General features: G+C 46.8%; 1 protein-coding gene across 8 annotated transcripts in view; it reads right to left on the bottom strand.

The window, feature by feature from the left end:
- Positions 1-4,582: 4,582 nt before the first annotated feature.
- The window catches only part of RGS8 (regulator of G protein signaling 8), a 65,698-nt gene continuing 50,296 nt past the window's right edge, over positions 4,583-19,984 (bottom strand). For 4 of the 8 annotated variants that reach the window (XM_060233356.1, XM_060233358.1, XM_060233361.1 and 1 more), the window contains exons 5-6: positions 7,459-7,625; positions 4,584-5,101 (exon numbers count right to left, since the gene is read on the bottom strand). In XM_060233356.1, coding sequence (XP_060089339.1) covers positions 4,919-5,101; positions 7,459-7,625 — 350 coding nt within the window. In that variant the 3' untranslated portion in view covers positions 4,584-4,918. Of the gene's footprint in view, positions 5,102-7,458; positions 7,626-19,984 lie in introns of all 8 variants that reach the window. The other 4 variants (XM_060233357.1, XM_060233355.1, XM_060233359.1 and 1 more) reach the window with 2 other exon arrangements.

The raw sequence follows: 19,984 nt of genomic DNA, 5'->3' as shown, positions 1-19,984 counted from the left end.
GTGCACAGAAGTAAGGGTCAGCTGTAATTTGGTAGAATTGAACAGAGGTTTGAAACTATCCCTCAGTAAATGAAGCTGCTCAGGAAATGTACTGGCATTGCCCGCTCTTCCGTTTCTTCTCAGAGGGCATCCGCACAGCAGTTTTGGAAGCAGCAGATGGGCTGGCTGTCCAAATGCATCTCCAATCCCCTGAGACTTACATTTAGAACGGGATTTTCAGGCCAATGCATTAAGACGTCTGGTCCACTGTGCCAGCGCGAAACTGAGCGCTTGGAGAGTGCGACTACATCCTCAGGATACCTTCTGGAAGAAGCAAGAGCGACGTGGGCATTTCAGTGGGTGATTTTTAATTGTAAAACTGAAAACATTCTGCAGTGTGATTCAGCTGGGCTCAGCTAGTGCAAGGGATAATTTTAATGTCTTTGTACAGATGCCACCAGGTGACTCTATGCAGACCTAGAGATGCCAGAAGCATACAGAATTGTTTTAAATCTAGAAACTCCATGGCAGAGTCCCATAGCTTCCCCTTCCCTTCTACCATCCCAAAGAAGAAGAAGATGATGATGATATTGGATTTATATCCCGCCCTCTACTCCGAAGAGTCTCAGAGCGGCTCACAATCTCCTTTACCTTCCTCCCCCACAACAGACACCCTGTGAGGTGGGTGGGGCTGGAGAGGGCTCTCACAGCAGCTGCCCTTTCAAGGACAACCGCTACCAGAGCTATGGCTGACCCAAGGCCATGCTAGCGGGTGTAAGTGGAGGAGTGGGGAATCAAACCCGGTTCTCCCAGATAAGAGTCCGCATACTTAACCACTACACCAGACTGTGACCTGCTATTTTCTGCGGTATGTAGCTGGGAGGACACTTCACCTTTTGATAGCAATGGACTTTTTTTTCTTACTGCCTTGCTGCCTTTCAGCTTTAGTACCTTGATTTTCGCTCTCCCTCCCTTCCTTTCATGTACAGATTTCTTCAAATCAGAAAGAACGCCCCCACCCCCCCCCCCCCGGTGCAAAGGCTGTTTTGAAGTATTAGCTCTCTGCAGAACCCAGTAGCATCATGACACAGTGAACGTCTACGCAAAGATCTATTTTAAGCAGCTCATCTGAGGGAATAAAATACAACATGTGGACATTATTATATATATCATTGTGCAAGCTGCCCGTATTCAGAGGAGACAGATGTGTGCTGCATAATACCGAATATCTATATATAGTATCTCTCTCTCAATCACACACATAAGTAGAATTTCAAAGCTCAGATTTGCCTCTAGGGTAACCATTCTCGCTCCTAAAGTGAGGGTCCATAATACGTCCTTGCATGTTTGCAGAGCACCAACGTCAGTCGGCAACTAATAAATAACAGTCAATGATGATGATACAGAGCGTGATGGACTTCAGTGCTGCTTTTTACCCACTGGTGCACAAAAAAGCAGGAGAACATTAGCATCTGGCAAGTTGCAGAGAGATGCTCTTTTGGGACTTGGGTGAGGCTGCTTTCCTTTACAAGCTTCACAGCATTCAATAGAAGCTGAGCAGGTTCCACACCGGTTCACCCAAATCGCAGCAGAAGGGGATTGGAAGGCATGGGGCTGGAAAGATGAAACTCTGCCGGGAAGCAACCCAGACCTGCCCTGCTTCCTCTTCAAGGAACAGAAATTCAGGCAGCAGTCATAAGGGGAGAGTGGCCACCAATAGAAGGACAGCCAGTGTAATGGTCAGAGCATCAGACTAGGATCCAGGACCAGGAGGGCCACGTTCAGTTCTCCAATCAGCTGTGATGCTCATTGAGTATCTTTGGGCCAGTCAATCTCTCTCAGCCTAGCCTCCCTCACAGGGCAGTTGTGAAAAGAAGACAGAGGAGGAGAGCATCAGTCTATGTTCTCCTGAGCTCCTTAAAGGAAAAGTAGGACAAAGATGCAAAGAAAATAATGTCTTGTTGTCAGTCCTAGGCTATGTCTACTCCAGTGTTCCCTCTAAGCTGAGTTAGTGTGAGCTAGCTCAGTTTTTTACCCTCCAGCTCACACATTTTTGTCTTAGCTCAGGAAAGACGGTCCCAGGGCAAACTAATTTATGCAGCAGCCAAATTGCTTGCTCACAACTTTAATGCCAGTAGCTCACAAAGGAGAATGTTTGCTAACAAAGACTCCACAGCTTAGAGGGAACATTGTTCTACTCTACTATTTTATGTGAGTTTCATAGCCGTTTAACTGTCATGGTTTTCCCTGGGCACTCCTAGAAATTGTAGTTTGACAAAGTTGCACAGCTGTTAAACCAGATGACATCTGTGCCATGGATACACCCTGAGAGTTGCCAAGTAGACCTGCAGTCACAATTCACTCACTTGAACACATAAAGCTGCTTTAGACTGAGCCAGAACAAGGTCAGCCTGGTCTACTCTGTCTGGCAGTGACTGTCCGGGGTGTGACTGTGTTGCAGGTGGAGGCCTTCCACCTCCGCTATGACCTGGTCCCCTTTAAACTGGAGATGCTGGGGATCGAACCCGGAACCTTTTGCGTGCAAAGCAGATACTCTGCCACTGAGCCATGGCCTCTTTCTCTTAAGAATCCCTGCAGCAACAGAGGATGCAGCTATGGCTGCCTGTCTCTGCACTCACCTTCCCTTCCTGTTTGCTGTGGCTCAGAATGAGAACCCAGCTGACTGTGGCTCAGAATGAGAACTCAGCAGGCTCAAGGGGGAGAGAGGAGGAGAGCGGAGAAGCAGGAGAGCCAGCACAGCTGCTGGATCTTCACCATTGTAGAGTTGTTCAAGAGACAGACACAGATCGCATCCAGCTTCCTAACCCCTCCCCCTGCCTCTGAAAGAATACAAAAATGTGCTCAGATAAAGAGTCTGTTCTCCATGTCACTCTTGTTGTCCTTCATTAATATAATGGATGTAACCTCAAGTTGGCAGGCAATTCTCAAAGGGGCCTATTAGCAGTTTAAGTTGCTAACCTGGACACCACTCTGTTTTTCTACCTCTCAAACTTTGGCATATATTGATATATATATATTGGCACAGCTATCCATCTTTTCAGAAGCTTAGGAGCTTGGACACATTCCAGTTATCCAGTTTTCCTGTTAACAGAGCTAACTGTACAAATCAAGAAAGGGGGTAGGAAGTCCAGCTTCTTTTTGAGGGAGCTTTGAGGCTGGCACTTCCAGTAGGAACACACTCCTCCGCACAGTGAAGATTTGAAGCCTTCCTGCAAACATATAGCTGGAGAAAAGCTTCAGACTTGGCTGAGTGGAGCAGCAGGATACTGGGTAGTGTATGCGCAGTCCCATTCCTGAAGTATGTGCAGTCCTAGCCTAACCATGAAACAAGACAAGGCCATTGTTTTAGGCATCAGATTCCAGGCCCAGTTTCATTCCTCCTACCTTCAGTTTTTGTTTATGTTTGTCTCTCTTTTTTAAAAAAAACTATACTTGGGTCAGACAGCAAGCAAAATTTTCAAAAGCTGGCCCTGATTTTAATGCAAGCCAATTTATACAGAGGGACCAGGGAGGACACTCTTCAGGGGCAAAGCTTGCTTTGGAATAATAAGCGACTCATCCATGGGAAGAGGGAGCCGGCTGTGTGGGTCTGTCCTTGCCTAGGATTGGATCTCGCTTCCAATCGACTGAATACCCCATCTCACTCTGTCACGTGTCCCAGCTTCAACGGGCTTTCTGGATGCTGTCTTAAGTTGCAGTCTTCTGAATCCTGCACCCTACGCCCATTTCACAGTGACCCTCCAGCTGTGCCAGGGAACCTCTTGATGGGATTGGTGTGTGCCTAAACCCAGCACTTTCTTCCCTCATAGTGAGCCATGCAAGGCAGTAGAACAAACACATGAAAATGGCTTATGCTAAATCAGACCCTTGGCCCATCAAGGATGGTACTGTGGCTTGCTGTGGCTCTTATCACGGTCTCAGGAACAATTATTTTCCCTCACCTACTAACTGATCCTTTAATCTGGAAATGCCAGGGATTGAATGTGAGACTTTCAGCATTCAAAGCAGATGCTCTACCATTGAGCCATGGCTCCTGACTGGATGGTCATATTGCCATATTGTCATCTACCAGCTCCTGCTTGGTTCCTGCTCTAACCTGGCAGGCCTGCAGATGTCCCCAGGTAAGGCTGGGATGGGCAACATGTAGTGTTTAGATTTGATCAGCATGCTATCTTCCTGAATTTTTGTAGGGCTGCCAACTCCAGGTTGGGAAATCCTGGGAGAACTGGGGGTGGCGCCTGGTGAGAGCATGGTTTGAGGAAGCACCTCAGCAGAATATAATGTCTTAAAATCTATGCTTCAAAACAGCTGTTTTCTCCAGGGGAACAGAGATCAGTTGTAATTCTGAGATATCACCAGTCCCCACCTGGAGGTTGCCAACTATATCACCTGCCACCTCCCTTCTTCATGCTTTCCTTTGGCTTTTTATTCTGAGGAGTTTAAGACTGTGTCCTGGCCTGCCCTTTCTGCCTGGTGCCTGAAACGTCTGGCCATTTTTCCTTGGGCTCACTGGCAACACAAGGAACTGATCCTGCAGCTACTCATTCAGGATCAGCTTTTAGAAGCTTGGTGCAGAAACACTTCAGGAAGCTCACCTTTTTGTGTTAAGTGAATTCAACATAAAACATAGACCAGACTTTATGCTCCTGAGGAAGCGCATCAACAACAATGGGTCTTATGTGTACAGGTATTTCTTAAATACACAGGTATGCTAACACACAACCTGGAATCCGAAAAGAGCTCCTGCTGTGATGTGTTTTCCACATATACCCTTCCCCTGCCTCTCCGTGCTTCTTCCTTTCCCTGTTTGAGTTCTTCTGCTGTGACAACACCAATGAAATTTCACAGATGGGAATGGATTTGGCTGGTGCAGGAAGCTCATGGTGTCTAAGGGGGGAACTCCCCCCTCCTCCCTGCCCTAGCTGAGCCTTCTCTGGGTTTGAGACAGCAGGTCTGTGTAAATTTTGGACCTCAGGAACCTGGGATAAGAGTCTTTTTCCATAAGGCTGTGGATTTTCCCCTGGGCCTGGTCAAAGCAGGATGTTGATGGCTCTTGGATGTTCCTTCTTGTCACTTCCCGTGTCTGGAAATCTATATTCACCTGTGAAAGAAACAGGACAGCGGTTTTAGGTGACGGTTGGTTTCATACAATGTTTTGGGTACATCGTCCAATTCAGAGGGGATTCACATTTGCAGGCCAGTAGCCCTGGGAGCAATGGTCTCCACCAGCTCTCCATGTCTCTCTGAAAGCACAGGATCGTGTGGGAAGAACCACATCAGCCACTAGGTCATAACTGTGACACAGATGTGGTTCTTTCCCTTGCACCTGCCCATCCCACATAGCTCCTACATTCCAACATTACTGCAACCCGTGTAACAGGGTTATCAGAGAGCTAAGTCAACTTCCATACTGCTGATTCCTGGTCCCCTGAGGCAACTTTCTGGGCCTAGTTAGCATACTACAAAGCAGCTCCTATGCTTGCGCGTGCTGTTTAAGCCTTCACTTTCCTGTATAAGCAAGAGCCCCTTGATAGTAGAAAGTGCTGTAAGTCAGCCAAATTATGGTGATCCTGAAGGGTCTTCAAGGCAAGAGATGTTCAGAGGTGGTTTGCCATTGCCTGCCTCTGCATAGCCATCCTGGACTTCCTTGGTGGTCTGCCAACCAACTGCTAACCACAGCCAACCCTGCTTAGCTTCTGAGATCTGACAAGATTAGGCTAGCCTGGGCCTTATTGGGCAATAAGGCCTATAGGGGCCTTATTGCCCCTATAAGTTTGGAATGTCTATGTATTCCGAGGAGGAGGCACTGGAATTCACAAATGGAAACCCACGTGCATGAGAATGCCGATTAAAGATTAACCCAGCAAAGTGTGATAGTTTGTACAGAACCATTCCTATACGATTCTTGTATCTTCAGATTATCATGAAACTTTGGCTACACACAAGCAGTGCAGGTACACAGGCCTTACCTGCAAAACATTTTGCTCTGCAGGAGGAAGGAAAACTGTCCATTATGAGACGCAGCTGTATTACTGCTGCATTCAATAAGGAACACTCTGTGCTATGACTATATGCTCCCCCCATCTTAAGAAATATAGTCAATGCACATAAATATATTCCATACATAAATATAGTCAGAGTTTGAATTAAAAGAGTGGGAGACCCATTTCTAGGGTTGCCAAGTCCAACTCAGGAAATATCTGGGGAATCTGGGGGTGGAGCTGGGAGATCTTCCCATTCCCTAAAAATAAATAAATATAAATGCAGCAGTGCAGGTCCCATGAATACAGGCTTCGTTTCTCCTCCTCTTTTTTGCATTCAAATGGTTCCACAGCAGCTGCACTTTCACTAAAATGAAAGTGAACTCACACACACATACTCACAAAGCAGCCAAAACAAACAGTTTGCCTGCCCACGTTATTGTGATCTCCTGGAGCAATGGTATAGATAGCTTTATTCACCAGAGTTGCTGAATGTAACAATCTGCTGTATTTCAACCAGTTTACAGAGAAAGAGGTCTAGGGGGTGGAGTTTTCCTCTATCCCCTACTCAGATTTAGTTAACTATTTACTATTTCTTCTACTACACAAACAACTTCTGAAAGGAATGCAAAATGAACAGAGGGACTGGGCTCTCTGGCTTCCTTTCTCACATACACATGTGGCTCTTCTTGCTTGCCCTCCCTCCCACAGCTTCAGTCTTGCTGAGATTTAAAGGTACACACACTCACCACATTGTGGCTGTTGGGACAGGGCTTCTCTCTGCCAGCCAGCTGGCTGGCAGGGGGAGGAGCCTGTAAAACTATGGGATCCCCCTGGGGACTGGCAAGCCTACATATCACAAAAATCAGAACAGCCTCCTCTTCCCAGCTTTTCTGGCAATTTTTCAAGGATCCCTGCCCTGGTTGGCAGGATAGCTCAAATGATCAGATGGGAAGCACTACCTCCTCTTCAAATGGCCCTCATTGCCCTAAGTAACATCAACAAATAGTCAAGTTGGTCTACACGGCATTGTGATATCATTGGGTCTCGGACTGGCTAGGCTCAGTTGAGCAGAAGTGAAAAAACTGTCAAAGGCCATCAAAACAAGGTTGTCAAAGCAAAATGGGGGAGACAGTGGCTGTGAACATCAGAAACAGCCATGGCAAATAGGTTGGATTAAGGTTTTTCTCAGGGCACTTGGTCTCTTAGAAATCTGTATTTTTGAGCTTAAAATAAACACGGAGAACACTCAGCTTAGCCAGGGCTAAATGAGGACAACTGAATGTCTGCTTCACGCGGAATGTTCACACATACGACAAAGAAGCAGTAATTTCTTTTCATTGGTAAAAACCTCATAAAACTAAGGGTCCAAGAGAGAACTGTGATGGCCTAAATGTTGTTGAGTTCCTAGTCCTTTTCCGCTTCCTCGTTCCTAAGGTTCATTCTGCCAAAATAAATGTGTTAAGCATCTTCTAACCTCTCGTGGTGCTTGCACATCAATGAATTCTTCAAAAATCCTCTGGGCCTTGGAAGCCAGTTTGGCAGTCGATCGAGTCTTTTTGAACTCCTCACAGGCCAGCCAGAATTCCAAGTTTTCCTCACTAAATTCTGTCTTCAGGAAGGCGCGAAATGCAGCCACTCCATCTGAAAAGAGAATACGGTTTATTTATTTATGACCTTTTTAGCCTGCCTTTCCATTTAACAGGAACTCAAGAAAAGTTACAACATTAATTAAAACAAAATAACCATTAGCTCACTATACAACAATACACTCAAACACTCCAGAATCCTAGCTCTAAAGCCAAATTGTCAAAGTTTTTATTAAAAAAGTATACCAAGAACAGTTCAGCTTTGCCTATTTTTTTTGGAGAAAAAGGTGAAATTGACAAGTGAGGGGGGGGGAGATGTTGGGTTATTTAAGGCAGCAGAGCAAAAGAAAAGCACAGACCTGTATTAGCTTTAAAAAGTAACATTTACTGATTACTTATGGGGAAAAGCAACTGGGAATTTAAAAACAAAACATCCTGTCTCGTATATGTAAACTACATCTTCTCTAAGTAACCGTCTGTTACCCCATGTCTGAGTCCCAGGCAGGCAAGAGAGAGTTAGAACAAAGGGAGGAAAAGTTTCCTAAGCTCCCACCTCTAGGACATCTTCAGATCTACGTGATCAGCCAATAGGCAATTCCAATACCAACTCATTATGCATATTATCACCTAGATTCTGGTGCGGGTGGAATATGTGTAGACTACTCTATTGGTCCTAAGCAAACTAACATCAACTGTTGTTCCCCCTTAATTAAATCCATACAGCTATTGACCCTATACACTTGTTATTCTTGTTTTGTCTCCAAATACCTTCATCATGTTATATGCTAATTTGCTGTTCAGCCCCCATCTGTAAATCTGAATGGTTTTCTTCCCTTTCATTGTATCTGAAGAAGTGTGCATACACACAAAAGCTCAGACCTTAAATAAAACTTTGTTGGTCTTAAAGGTGCCACTGGGCTCTAACTTTATTCTAACTAGGAAATCGGCATGCATACGTAAAACACATTTATTCTTTAATGACATTAGGAAAGGAACTTGCTCACATATCCCAACAGGGGGCCTTCTCGACAACTCAGTAAAACCATTCTGCAAAATGTGACTTCTAGTGAAAATGCTCTGCCCCCAGGAATAGTTGTCTCCAGCTGCCTACAAGAAGGCATTGCCCATGAGGCCTGATCCAGAGTGGAGCTGCCACAAAGGAGCATATCTGAAGAAGGGGAGGGATGATGGCTCAGTGGTAGAGCATCTGCTTGGTAAGCAGAAGGTCCCAGGTTCAATCCCCGGCATCTCCAACTAAAACGGGTCCAGGCAAGTAGGCGGGAAAAACCTCAGCTTGAGCCCCTGGAGAGCTGCTGCCGGTCTGAGTAGACAATACTGACTTTGATGGACCGAGGGTCTGATTTAGTATAAGGCAGCTTCATATGTTCATTCTGCAGGTATGTGTGTCCTGGGCAGGTAATAACTAGCACCTTGAATTAAACTTGGAAGTTGCCAGGCAGCCAGTCTTCTCATTTCTACTTCTGTTTCTTAAAGACTGCATGATCAGTCATATCCGAGGGTGCCAACTGATCTGACAGAAACAATAAAAAAACACATCCTTATCCATATATAAATCAAGATACCCATTGGACATAAGGATGCCAAGTCCAATTCAAGAAATATCTGGGGACTTTGGGGGTGGAGCTAGGAGACTTTGAGGGTGGAGCCAGGAGACATTGGGGGCGGGGCCAGGACCAAGGGTGTGACAAGCATAACTGAACCCCAAAGGGAGTTCTGGCCATCACATATTAAAGGGACTGCACACTTTTTAAATGCCTTCCTTCCACAGGAAATAATGAAGGATAGAGCCACCTTCTTTTGGGGCTCAAAGAATTGCACCCACTGGTCCAATCTTTTTGAAACTTGGGGGAGTATTTTAGGGAGAGGCACTGGATGATATACTGAAAATTGGTGCCTCTACTTCAAAAAACAGCCCCCACAGAGCCCCAGAAACTTGGCAGATCAATTCTCCAGTATTTCCTATGGGAATGTCTCCATAAGGAATAATAGAGTTTCCAGCAGACATTTTCCTCCCCCCCCCCACTGCTTTTTGATGACTCTGAAGCAGGAGGATCCCTGCCCCCACCTGGGGATTGGCAACCCTGGTTAGAAAAACAAAGCTGTCTCCCTCCCATAGCTAGGCCTGAAACTAAACTGGAAAGAATCAAGGGCAGCTGAGATCCAGAAAACCCTCGAGTTGCTCTGCTACCATTCCCTCAACCACCCTACCCCCCAAAAGATAAATTGCAGTCAGTTCTGCAGTCTGCTACTTATTCTTATCCAAGGAAGGTTTCTTTATCAGTCCATGCATAACTGCCTGCTAGAATATGTGAAGGGGGAAACCTTATGTCAGAGGGCTGTTAATGATGCACATCACTGGTTCTCCTAACTTCATCTGTCACAATTTTATCAGCTGGGTGGGCAAGGATCAAAGCCTTCACAGTCACTGGGATTCTGTCAGTGTTGCTCAGAGAAATCAGTCTGAAGCTATTCATAAAGGGACCAAATGGTACACCAAAAACCTCTACTATCTAGTCTCCACAACTGGAGTCCAAGTCCAGTTGAAGGCAGGAATCATCTTCTCTTTGGGCAATTCTCTCTCTACCCACTGCTATTAATCTGCCCTTTATATGTCAAATAGCTATTTTTTGCAAAAAGGGTAGACCTGGCTTCTGGAGACTGGAAGGCAGGCTCAACTCATAGTTTACAGTTACGATGTATTAGCAAACTGTGGTGGTTTGCCTGAATTGGGAAGCAAGTGACTGCTTGAGGGGAAGAGAGACAAGGGCACAAGACTCAGTCCCTGTGTTATCAGAAGATCAGAAACAGTACGTGTGAACCAACCCAGTGCTTCCAGATCAGCATAGCAGAGAGTAAGTTATACTCACACATTCATTAATTATATTGGCAAACTGAAGCTTTTGATTTATTAAGACAAGAAGGTAAAATGAGATGTGGACCTTGTTGCCATATCCCATTCAGTCCACAAAATGCAAAACATCTGGCTTGCACAGCTTCCATTTGCTTTGGGGCTGTGCATGGAAAGAAAAGGGGGTCTAACCCTTCAACCTCTGTCAAGTTTTGCAATTTGAAGCTGTTAGCATTTTAAAGGAGAAAGGCATGTCCTTTAAAGACATGCATTTCCCCTCTTTAAATGGGTTGAGCCTCCTCTCCCTTCTTAGCATGGTCTTGAGGCAAATTGAGGCTGCATACCCAGAACTTGCTTTTTTCCCCCTTATAGACTGAGAATGTGTGATTTTTGTGTTGTCTGTTGTCCAGGGCTTTTCTTGAGCAGGAAAGCACAGGAACGCAGTTCCAGCTGGCTTGGTGTCAGGGTGTGTGGCCTAATATGCACATGTAGAAAAGCCCTGTATGAAGCAATGGTGATGTCAGGGGTGTGTGTGGCCTAATATGCAAATGAGTTCCTGCTGGTCTTTTTCCTGCAAAAAAAGCCCTGCTTCTGTCACTCAGGGCCTTACATAATTACCGAAATTACAAGTTCTCCCATAAAAGATTAGGGGATCCAGAATCAAGAGTTCAAACCAGAACCCAGCAAAAGAAAACACTACCAGAGAACCAGCTACGTTCTCTGGTCTTTAACTGACCCCATAGATTATTATTGACTTCCCTCCTGGGAATTTTTGTTTCGGAATAATCGTAAACAGTTTTTCATCATGTGCCTGTTGATCATCCCATTCCATCTCCTTTGCAGCTTTCCAACATCCTTTCTACTTGTGCTGGGTTTTCCGAAAGCAGAAGGCTTGCCAGAAGACGTGAGGAGCTGAGCACGGAGTCTAGTGAAAAGAGGGCACTTTCTCATGATGGATACGCTGAGAAAGACCTCTGCTTCCCCTCTGCCCCAGGAAGCTGCCTGGAGGAGTCAGAAGGAAGGCTCAGCAGCTGAAAGCCCCAGATCTCACAGAGCCTCCTGATGCTCCTTATATTCCAGTGGGTGTATAAAAGAAATAGTGAATACAGGATTGTTGTGTGGAGCTACGACTTTCCTTCTTTTCTACTATGCTTCCCATTATTCCTTTTCTTTACCCCGCAAACCTTCTCCATCCCAAATTCTGAAGTGAGCTATGAAAGCTCCTGCCCTACTACAACTTTTTTTAGTCTTTAAGGTGCTACTGGGCTCTCACTCTTTTCTACTGCTACATGGCTACCCAATTTGATCTCCCTCCGTACATATTTGTAAAAGTTTCTCTTCAGAACATCAGATTTATTTATGTCAATTTATATTCCGCCCTTTCCCACCAGTGGGTTCAGGGTGGATAACAACAAAAGTTAAAACAATTAAAATCTACAAGCTAAACCCATAGGATATAATAAAACAAACAACATATATGTCAAAGGCGGCAGTTTCCAATTGGGCTTTAATAGAATTTCATCCTAGACTTCACTGTACTTGTTTCTTTAGGAAGGTAATAGACTTAGAATGGAACTACATGTTAATTCACCTGTAAGATGTTACCCAGGTAAACAAATCCTACATCATTTCTGGGTAAAAATAAAAGGAGTAAGAAATAACAGTGATATTATCAGGCCAATGGCCCATCCAGTCCAACACTCTGTCACACAGTAGCCAAAAAACCAGGTGCCATCAGGAGGTCCACCAGTGGGGCCAGTTTCTTCACATAAACTGAAGCAAGTCATTGTGGCAGACAAAACACATCTCTATGTCTTTCCTTCCATGTCTAGTAATACACAATAGATGACCTGAAGCTGGCCCACTATGAATTTCTCTTCCCTGCAAAGTAGGGTAGCCTACTTCCCTCCCTCAGGTTGTTTTCACAGTCTCAAATTGCCTGGTGGAGTCATTATTGACTCCATTTTGAAACTTAGATATAGCCATCTAAGTAACATGATTTTCTCAACAGAGCCAAGAGTGGCTCCACAGGACAGTTTGAGGACAAGAAGACAATGTGGTGCAAAGCTCAAACTGCCTCTCTTCACACACCACAGTCAAATAGAAAAAGGCCATGTACATCCTCTCAAAAAGTAGAAAAGGGCCAGGTACAAAACTCTTACCATAATGTTCGATATAGACAGGGCTTTTTTTGGAGAAAAAGCCCAGCAGGAACTAATTTGCTTATTAGGCTACACTCCGATGCCAAACCGGCTGGAACTGCATTCCTGTGTGTTCCTGCTAAAAAAAGCCCTGAATATACAGTCTTTGTGTTGTCCCCTAACACAGTGGCCCCCAACCTTTTTGGCAACAGGGACCGGTTTTGTGGAAGACAATTTTTCCACGGACCGGTGGAGGTGAGGCCGAGTGCTGGGGGTTTTGTGCCCCAGGCTGCCCCCACCACATCCCTGCCCTCCCATGGGGGTCTTTAAAAGAGGGGTAGGCGAAGGTCACTGCCACACTGCCCCTTCTGCTCACCTGGGACTTGGGTGACTGAAAGAGGTGGTGCTTCGGAGTGAGTCTGTGCTGCCTCTTCCATCCACCTGGGACCCAGACGGGCAAAAGGGGCAGTGGAGTGCCTTTGCCTCACTCCGCGGTCCGGTTGCTAACAGGCCACGGACTAGCATCGGTCCATAGACCAGGGGTTGGGGACCCCTACCCTAACACATTTAAGGACACAGTGATATGTAGATAGGCCTCAAAAATCTCAAGTTTCATCTGCATCACTTGAAGGAGCCAAAGCCTCCAAAATGCTCAGAAGGTATATTGAAGCTGGGCCAGCCATGGGGTGTGATGGCATCACAGATAACCTGCTTCAAAAGGCAGTCTTTTAACACTTGAGGCAGGTGGCAGTGTTTATGAGAGCAAGAAGTGGTTTGAGGGCAGTAATACCACCCATAAGGCACACACACATTTCCCTCATCCCACTATTGCCTCTGGTTGGCTTCACAGTCTTTTGAAAACACCCACATCCTACAAGATGTGTTCACTGAAAGTAAAAGTAGAATGCCTGCACACCACAAGCAGCAATCTCCTTGTCAAACCTCCTCTAGCAATCAGGGAGATGGGAAGAATCTTATTACTGTCAGGTCAGTATTGAAAATAAGCATTACAGAGATTCTGTAGCCGTCAACAGAAGCAAGAGCCTGCTGGAGGTGTTTAGTCACCCCAAGCAAGGTATACTCTTCCCCTCCTGGGACTCTAATGCTGCTGGCTGAGTCCCAATGTTGCCACAGAGGCTTGGTTTGGACCAGCCAACAGTGGAACAGGATGGGATGACAATCACCGTTCATGCCATTGATGTCTGGGAGAGAGCTAAGTCCCAAAGTTGCAACCCCAAGCTGTAGCTTGGCCAGAGAACTGGGCCCTCATCCTCACTTCTCCTAAAGGGCAGAAACCTAAAATGTATGGCAATGTGCCATCATCTTGCTTTCTTACCAGATGAGTGGAGGAAGGGCTGGGAAACTTGGAACGTGCTGCTCAGGGCCTTTTTTTTTTTTAGCAGGAACGCACAGGAAAGCAGTTCCAGCCGGCTTGAAGATGCCGGATGAAGATATTGGATTTATATCCCGCCCTCCACTCCATCTCAGAGTGGCTCACAATCTCCTTTATCTTCCTCCCCAACAACAGACACCCTGTGAGGTGGGTGGGGCTGAGAGGACTCTCACAGCAGCTGCCCTTTCAAGGTAGGGTTGCCAAGTCCAATTCAAGAAATATCTGGGGACTTTGGGGGTGGAGCCAGGAGACTTTGGGGGGTGCAGCCAGGAGACATTGGGGGCGGAACCAGGAACAAGGGTGTGACAAGCATAATTGAACTCCCTGGGAGTTCTGGCCATCACATTTAAAGGGACAACACACCTTTTTAAATGTCTTCCTTCCATAGGAAATAATGAAGGATAGGGGCACCTTCTTTTGGGGCTCATAGAATTGGACCTCCTGGTCCAATCATTTTGAAACTTGGGGGGTATTTTGGGGAGAGGCACTAGATACTATACTGAAAATTTGGTGCCTCTATCTCAAAAAACAGCTCCCCCAGAGCCCCTGAAACCTCCAGATCAATTCCCCATTATACCCTATGAGAATTGATCTCCACATAGGGAATAATAAAATGCTCAGCAGACGTTTCCCTCCCCCCCCACCCGTTTCTAGTGACTCTGAAGCAGGAGACTGGCCTCTCTACTCACGAGTTGCTGCCAGCTTCTTCACAGCAACACAGACACGCCATCCCAAGAGGAAGCCTTTCAACTGGAGACTGAAACCTCCAGAGGTGCAAAGGCACACGGTCCTTTGGGGGCGGGGCTTCCCCGCGCCGGCCAGCTTACTGGGGGTGGGAAGGAGTCTGGAAAAGCGGAAGAACCCCCACTGGGACTTGGGGATTGGCAAGCCTATTTCAAGGACAGCCTCTGCCAGAGCTGTGGCTGACCCAAGGCTATTCCAGCAGGTGCAAGTGGAGGAGTGGGGAATCAAACCCGGTTCTCCCAGATAAGAGTCTGCACACTTAACCACTACACCATACTGGCTCTTGGCCTCAGGGGTGTGGCCTAATATGCAATGAGTTCTGCTGGGCTTTTTCTACAAAAAAAAGCTCTGGTGCTGCTATCCCATTGGCAGTTTGGGCTACTAAATCTTAGCAGGGGGACTCAGCAAAGAAGAGCATGCTTTCAGTAATTGCCTCACAATCTCAGTAACAGATGTAATGGGTATGCGTGTGTATGTGTGAAGTGATGTCAAGTAGTTTCTGACATATGGTAACCCTATGAATCAGTGTCCTCCAAAAATGTCCTGTCATTCACAGCCTTGCTCAGGTCTTGCAAACCAAGGGCCGTGGCTTCCCTTATTGAGTTAATCCATCTGATGTTGGGTCTTCCTCTTTTCCTCCTGCCTTCAACTTTTCTTACTATCTTTGTCTTTTCCAATGACACTTACCTTCTCATAATGCGACCAAAGTACAATAGCCTCAGTTTAGTCATGGAATGGGATGGGATGGGAGTACACATCTTTATTATTCACATGCCTCCATTCCATTCAGCTATAATGCAAAGGGAGTATGCATGTGTCTCATTTTTGTATTAAAAACAGGGCTTTTTTTGTAGCAAGAACTCATGTGCATATTAGGCCACACACCCCTGATGTAGCCAATCCTACAAGAGCTAACAGGGCTCTTAGTACGGGGCCTTCTGTAAGCTCTAGGAGGACCGGCTACATCAGGGAGGCTTAATATGCAAAAGAGTTCCCGCTACAAAAAAAGCCCTGAAAGATATAGACATTAGAGTAGTTGAATTCTGCTGTTCTCTCACCACACTCACTGCTTCAGGCACCTTTTCTCCCAGCAGGGTTCAAATACTAGATGTGAGCCAAGCTGGGGAGAAAAGTACTTAAAAAGCTATTAAGTGCAGAAATGTTGACTTGGGAAAGAGGGGAAGGTTCAGCTCCTTTCAATGCATTCCCCTTTCAGTGCAAAAAGACAGACATCTCCCACCTCCCAGTCTCCTGTTCTATGTATGATCAAGACATTTCCAGGGCAATCCTATGTAGATAATTCCAGAAGGGTAGCTATGGTAGTCTGCAGTGCTGCAGCAAATGCAGCCCATTTCTTCAGAGGTAAAACTTGGTTAGTCTTTAAGACTCCCATTTATCCTTTTCAGAGTTGTTTCAGCCTAAGGATGCTAAGCAGGGTCAACCTTGGTTAGTACTTTGATGGATCCAAGGAAGACCAGGGTTGCTATGCAGAGGCAGGCAATGGCAAATCACCTTGAATGTTTCTTGCCTTGAAAACCCTGGAGGAGGAAAGGTTTTTATACCTCACTTTCCTCTATCCTAAAAAGTCTCAAAGCAGCTTACAATTACCTTTCTCTTCCTCTCCCCACAACAGGCACTTTGTGAGGTAAGTAGAGCTGGGAAAGTTCTGAGAGAACTGTGACTGGCCCAAGGTCACTCAGCAGGCTTCACGTGGAGGAGTGGGGATCAAATCTGGCTCTCCAGATTAGAGGCTGCCAATCTTAACCACTATGCCACTCTGGCCCTCTATGGGGACCTATGTAGTTGCCACAAACCAACCAACCAACCAACCATTTCTTAAAACTAGGACATGTGTTTGACATTTCAATAACACTGCCGCTGTTTAGATCACAAATTTTGGCAGCCACACAAAACTGATGCAATTCCAGCTTCACAAGGGTCAGGGAGGGAGAGATGGGAATATACAGCATTATCTTGTGGGAAGCTGCTCAGTTTTTACAGTGATGAATGAAGGGGACAGAAGAGGGAATTGCTAGAAGGGCATAAAGGTCACACACACAAGAATGGAAGCAGGAAGTTTGGAGGCAGCTGGAAAAGACCTTCCCAAAACTAGCACAAGCAAGCAGGTTCCCCCCGCCCCATGTCTGACCATGGCAAAGAACAAGCAGTCTTGACAGACATTGAACAATTGATGAGCCATATGCCCAACCCAGGAAGGGTTGCAGTTCAAGAGCTGCCAGTGCCTCATGTTTCTTCCAGCATCCTGTCAAGTAGAATCTTCATCTGTCTATTCCAGTCCATCTCTCCTGGGCATGAAATATGCAGGAAGAACAAGTCCTCACTGTCATCTCATAGTCACATCTGTGTGTGTGTCTCTCTCTCTCCCTCATTCCCCCCACCAACAAATGTACAGTGTAATGCTCTGCCTGTCTTCTCAATGTGAGTCCCACTATATTCAGTGAAAATTACTGCCATGTAAGAATGCACAGGATTGTGGCCTTTGTCCCCTAGACAAACCTGAATGAGGGCCAGGGCCGGAACGTGAGGTTCTGCCAACGCGCACCCCCAGAAGAAAAAGCGTGCACGGTGTGATGACATCACCCAGGGATTATGTCATCATGCCAGGCACTCAGTGCTTCCCCTCCCCAGAGCTCTCCAAGTTTGGAGGGTGCTGAGGATGGAAAGCACCATTCTTTCTGGGCCCTGAGGGGCCAGGAGAGTTCCTCTGACCCCTCAGCGCCCAGAAAGAACACACGGCACTTCCCCTCCCTGGCGGTCTCCAAGTTCGGGGGGGTGCCAAGGACGGGAAACACCGTACTTTCTGGGCACTGAGGGGCCGGGGGAGCTCCTCTGACCCCTCAGCACACAGAAAGAACACATGGCGCTTCCCCTCTCCAGCGCTCCCTGAGCTTTGAGGGTGCCGAGGATGGGAAGCGCCATTCTTTCTGGGCACTGAGGGGCTGGGGGAGCTCCTCCGACTCCTCAGAGCCCAGTGCGAGGCTCAGGGACAGTGCGAGCGGGGAGGGGGCACCCACCCCCCACCCTTGCTGGGAGCTGTTGCCCTAGGCAATTGCCTAGGTCACCAACTCCCACGGTCCGGCCCTGATGAGGGCAGGAAAGTTACCAAGCAACAGCAAGTATACACATAGATTTATCTCTTATTGGCTGTTTTTGAGAAGCAAAGCAATGACCCTTTTTCTAAGTTCTTGTATAGGTTCACAGGTCATCATAAGCCGCAGACTTTGTTTAACAGCTTATTAAGCTCTTCCAACTTCTATTGACTACACTCCTCTCTCTCACCCGACTGGCTGTTGCTAGCCAGCCATGCTGCTTCTGTCACTCAAAGGCAACCAACCTTGGTTCTGGCAGTTTCTGGCTCTTCCTACTCTCCCATTGACTAAGCCACCTGTCGCTATACTTTGCAGAGGACAGAAAGAAAGCCTTCCCTTGACTGGCTGAGGGAGGGAGGAAGAGGGAAGGCTTTCTCTCAATTGGCTGAGGACTCCCTCTATTGGCTGAGGACTCCTCTCTGTCCTCCTCTGAAAGGGAAACAGCCAGAGATAGGGGAACAAATGGTGTCCTGTACAAGCAGGCCACATACAGAGAGAGGGATAGGGAGGGAAAGCAAGAGACAGAGAGAGATTAAAGTTCTGTGCTTCACACCAACAACCTAATCAGAGAGCGAGTTTGTTCTGAAAGGTATCACTAAAGGCCTCTGAGGGAGAACTCATTGGGGCCAGTCCTGACTAGGCTGCGAGTTCCAAGTTGGTGGCGAATTTCTGGAGATCCTGTGGTGGAGTTTGAGGAGAGCGTAAGAGTAAAGGCTTCAGAGTGGGGTCTTCCAGACACATGTTCTTGCTGTGGAAGCTGACTGGGTGATTTTGGACCAGTCACAGACTTCCACCCTATCATGCTTCACAGTGCTGTGGTGAAGATCAAAGTGCAGAGAGGAGAATGATATAAGCTTCTTTGCCCCCCCCCCCCCATGCAGGGCTGGATTAACAATTAGGCCAAGTAGGCACTCACCTATGGGCCCCCACACCTTTTGGGGCCGCTGGCCGGCTCCCCCCCCCCCCCCCCCCCAGTTTTCCCTCTGCTTGCAGCCCTCCCAGCCTGCATGGACAGCCGGTAACTGAGCCACTCTTTGCCTGACTTGCCTGGTGTGGCTGATGCTGGTGTCATTGCCAAGTTTGCCTCTCTGCCTCTCCCCTGCAGCTTTGTCAAAGGGGCCTTTGAGAAGCTGTCTGCACACTGCAGCAAGGGCTGCAGGTGGCAGGGCACCCACTCCAACTCTGAGATAATTTGCAATGGGGCCCCCAAGATTTTGACTGCCTAGGGGCCTCCACAGGGTTTAATCTGGCCCTGCCCCTGTGAAGAAAGACTGTCCTTTTCCTATGTGGTGGCTGCAGGGAGGGGTGGCAATGGAAAGCTGAAATTAGAGGGGTAGAGAAAGGGAAGGAGATAGGGTTGCCAATTATAGGTTAGGAAATTACTGGAGATTTAAGGGGTGGAGGCTGGAAAGGGTGGGGTTTGAGAAGAGCTGGGACATCAGGCAGGTACAATGCCATACATGCCATCCTCCAAATCAGCCATTTTTTCTTGTGGAACCAGTTGCCAATCTGCGGGTGAGGGCTGGAGATCACTCAGAATTACAACTGCTCTCCACATGGCAGAGATCAGTTCCCCTTGAGGTGCAGGTGGAGTGAATGCCTTCACTTGAGTGGGTAGGAAGAAAGCAAGGGGAGGCAACTCTCCACAACAGGCCTTATTTCTAGTAAATAGCTAATTTTATAAAATCAGAAGATTTTTCACTTACGGTACTCTGACATGGTAATGTGGTGTTGGAGGAGAATTTTATGGATACTGGAACATAAAAAGGATAAACGTGGTTTATAGGTCAAATGAAGCATGAATTCTCCATAGAAGCTAAAATGACAAAACCGAGGCTATTGTACTTTGGTCACATTATGAGAAGACAAGAGTCACTGGAAAAAGACAATGATGCTAGGAAAAGTTGAAGGTGGCAGGAAATGGTGAAGACCCAATATGAGATGGATTGACTCCATCAAGGCAGCCACGATCCTCAGTTTGCAAGACCTGAGCAGGGCTGAGAACAATAGAGTGCTTTGGAGGTCATTAATTCATAGGTTGGACCATAAGTCAGAAGCAACTTGATGGCACTTCTCACACACACACACACAAACTGCCTGGCGCAAACCAATCTAGCAACCTTTGAGTGTGATTTTGTGTATAGATAGTTCTTGCCT

Source organism: Heteronotia binoei, chromosome 2, assembly GCF_032191835.1.
Source record: "Heteronotia binoei isolate CCM8104 ecotype False Entrance Well chromosome 2, APGP_CSIRO_Hbin_v1, whole genome shotgun sequence".
NCBI lineage: Eukaryota > Metazoa > Chordata > Lepidosauria > Squamata > Gekkonidae > Heteronotia > Heteronotia binoei.
This window is presented reverse-complemented; position numbering and strand designations above follow the sequence as displayed.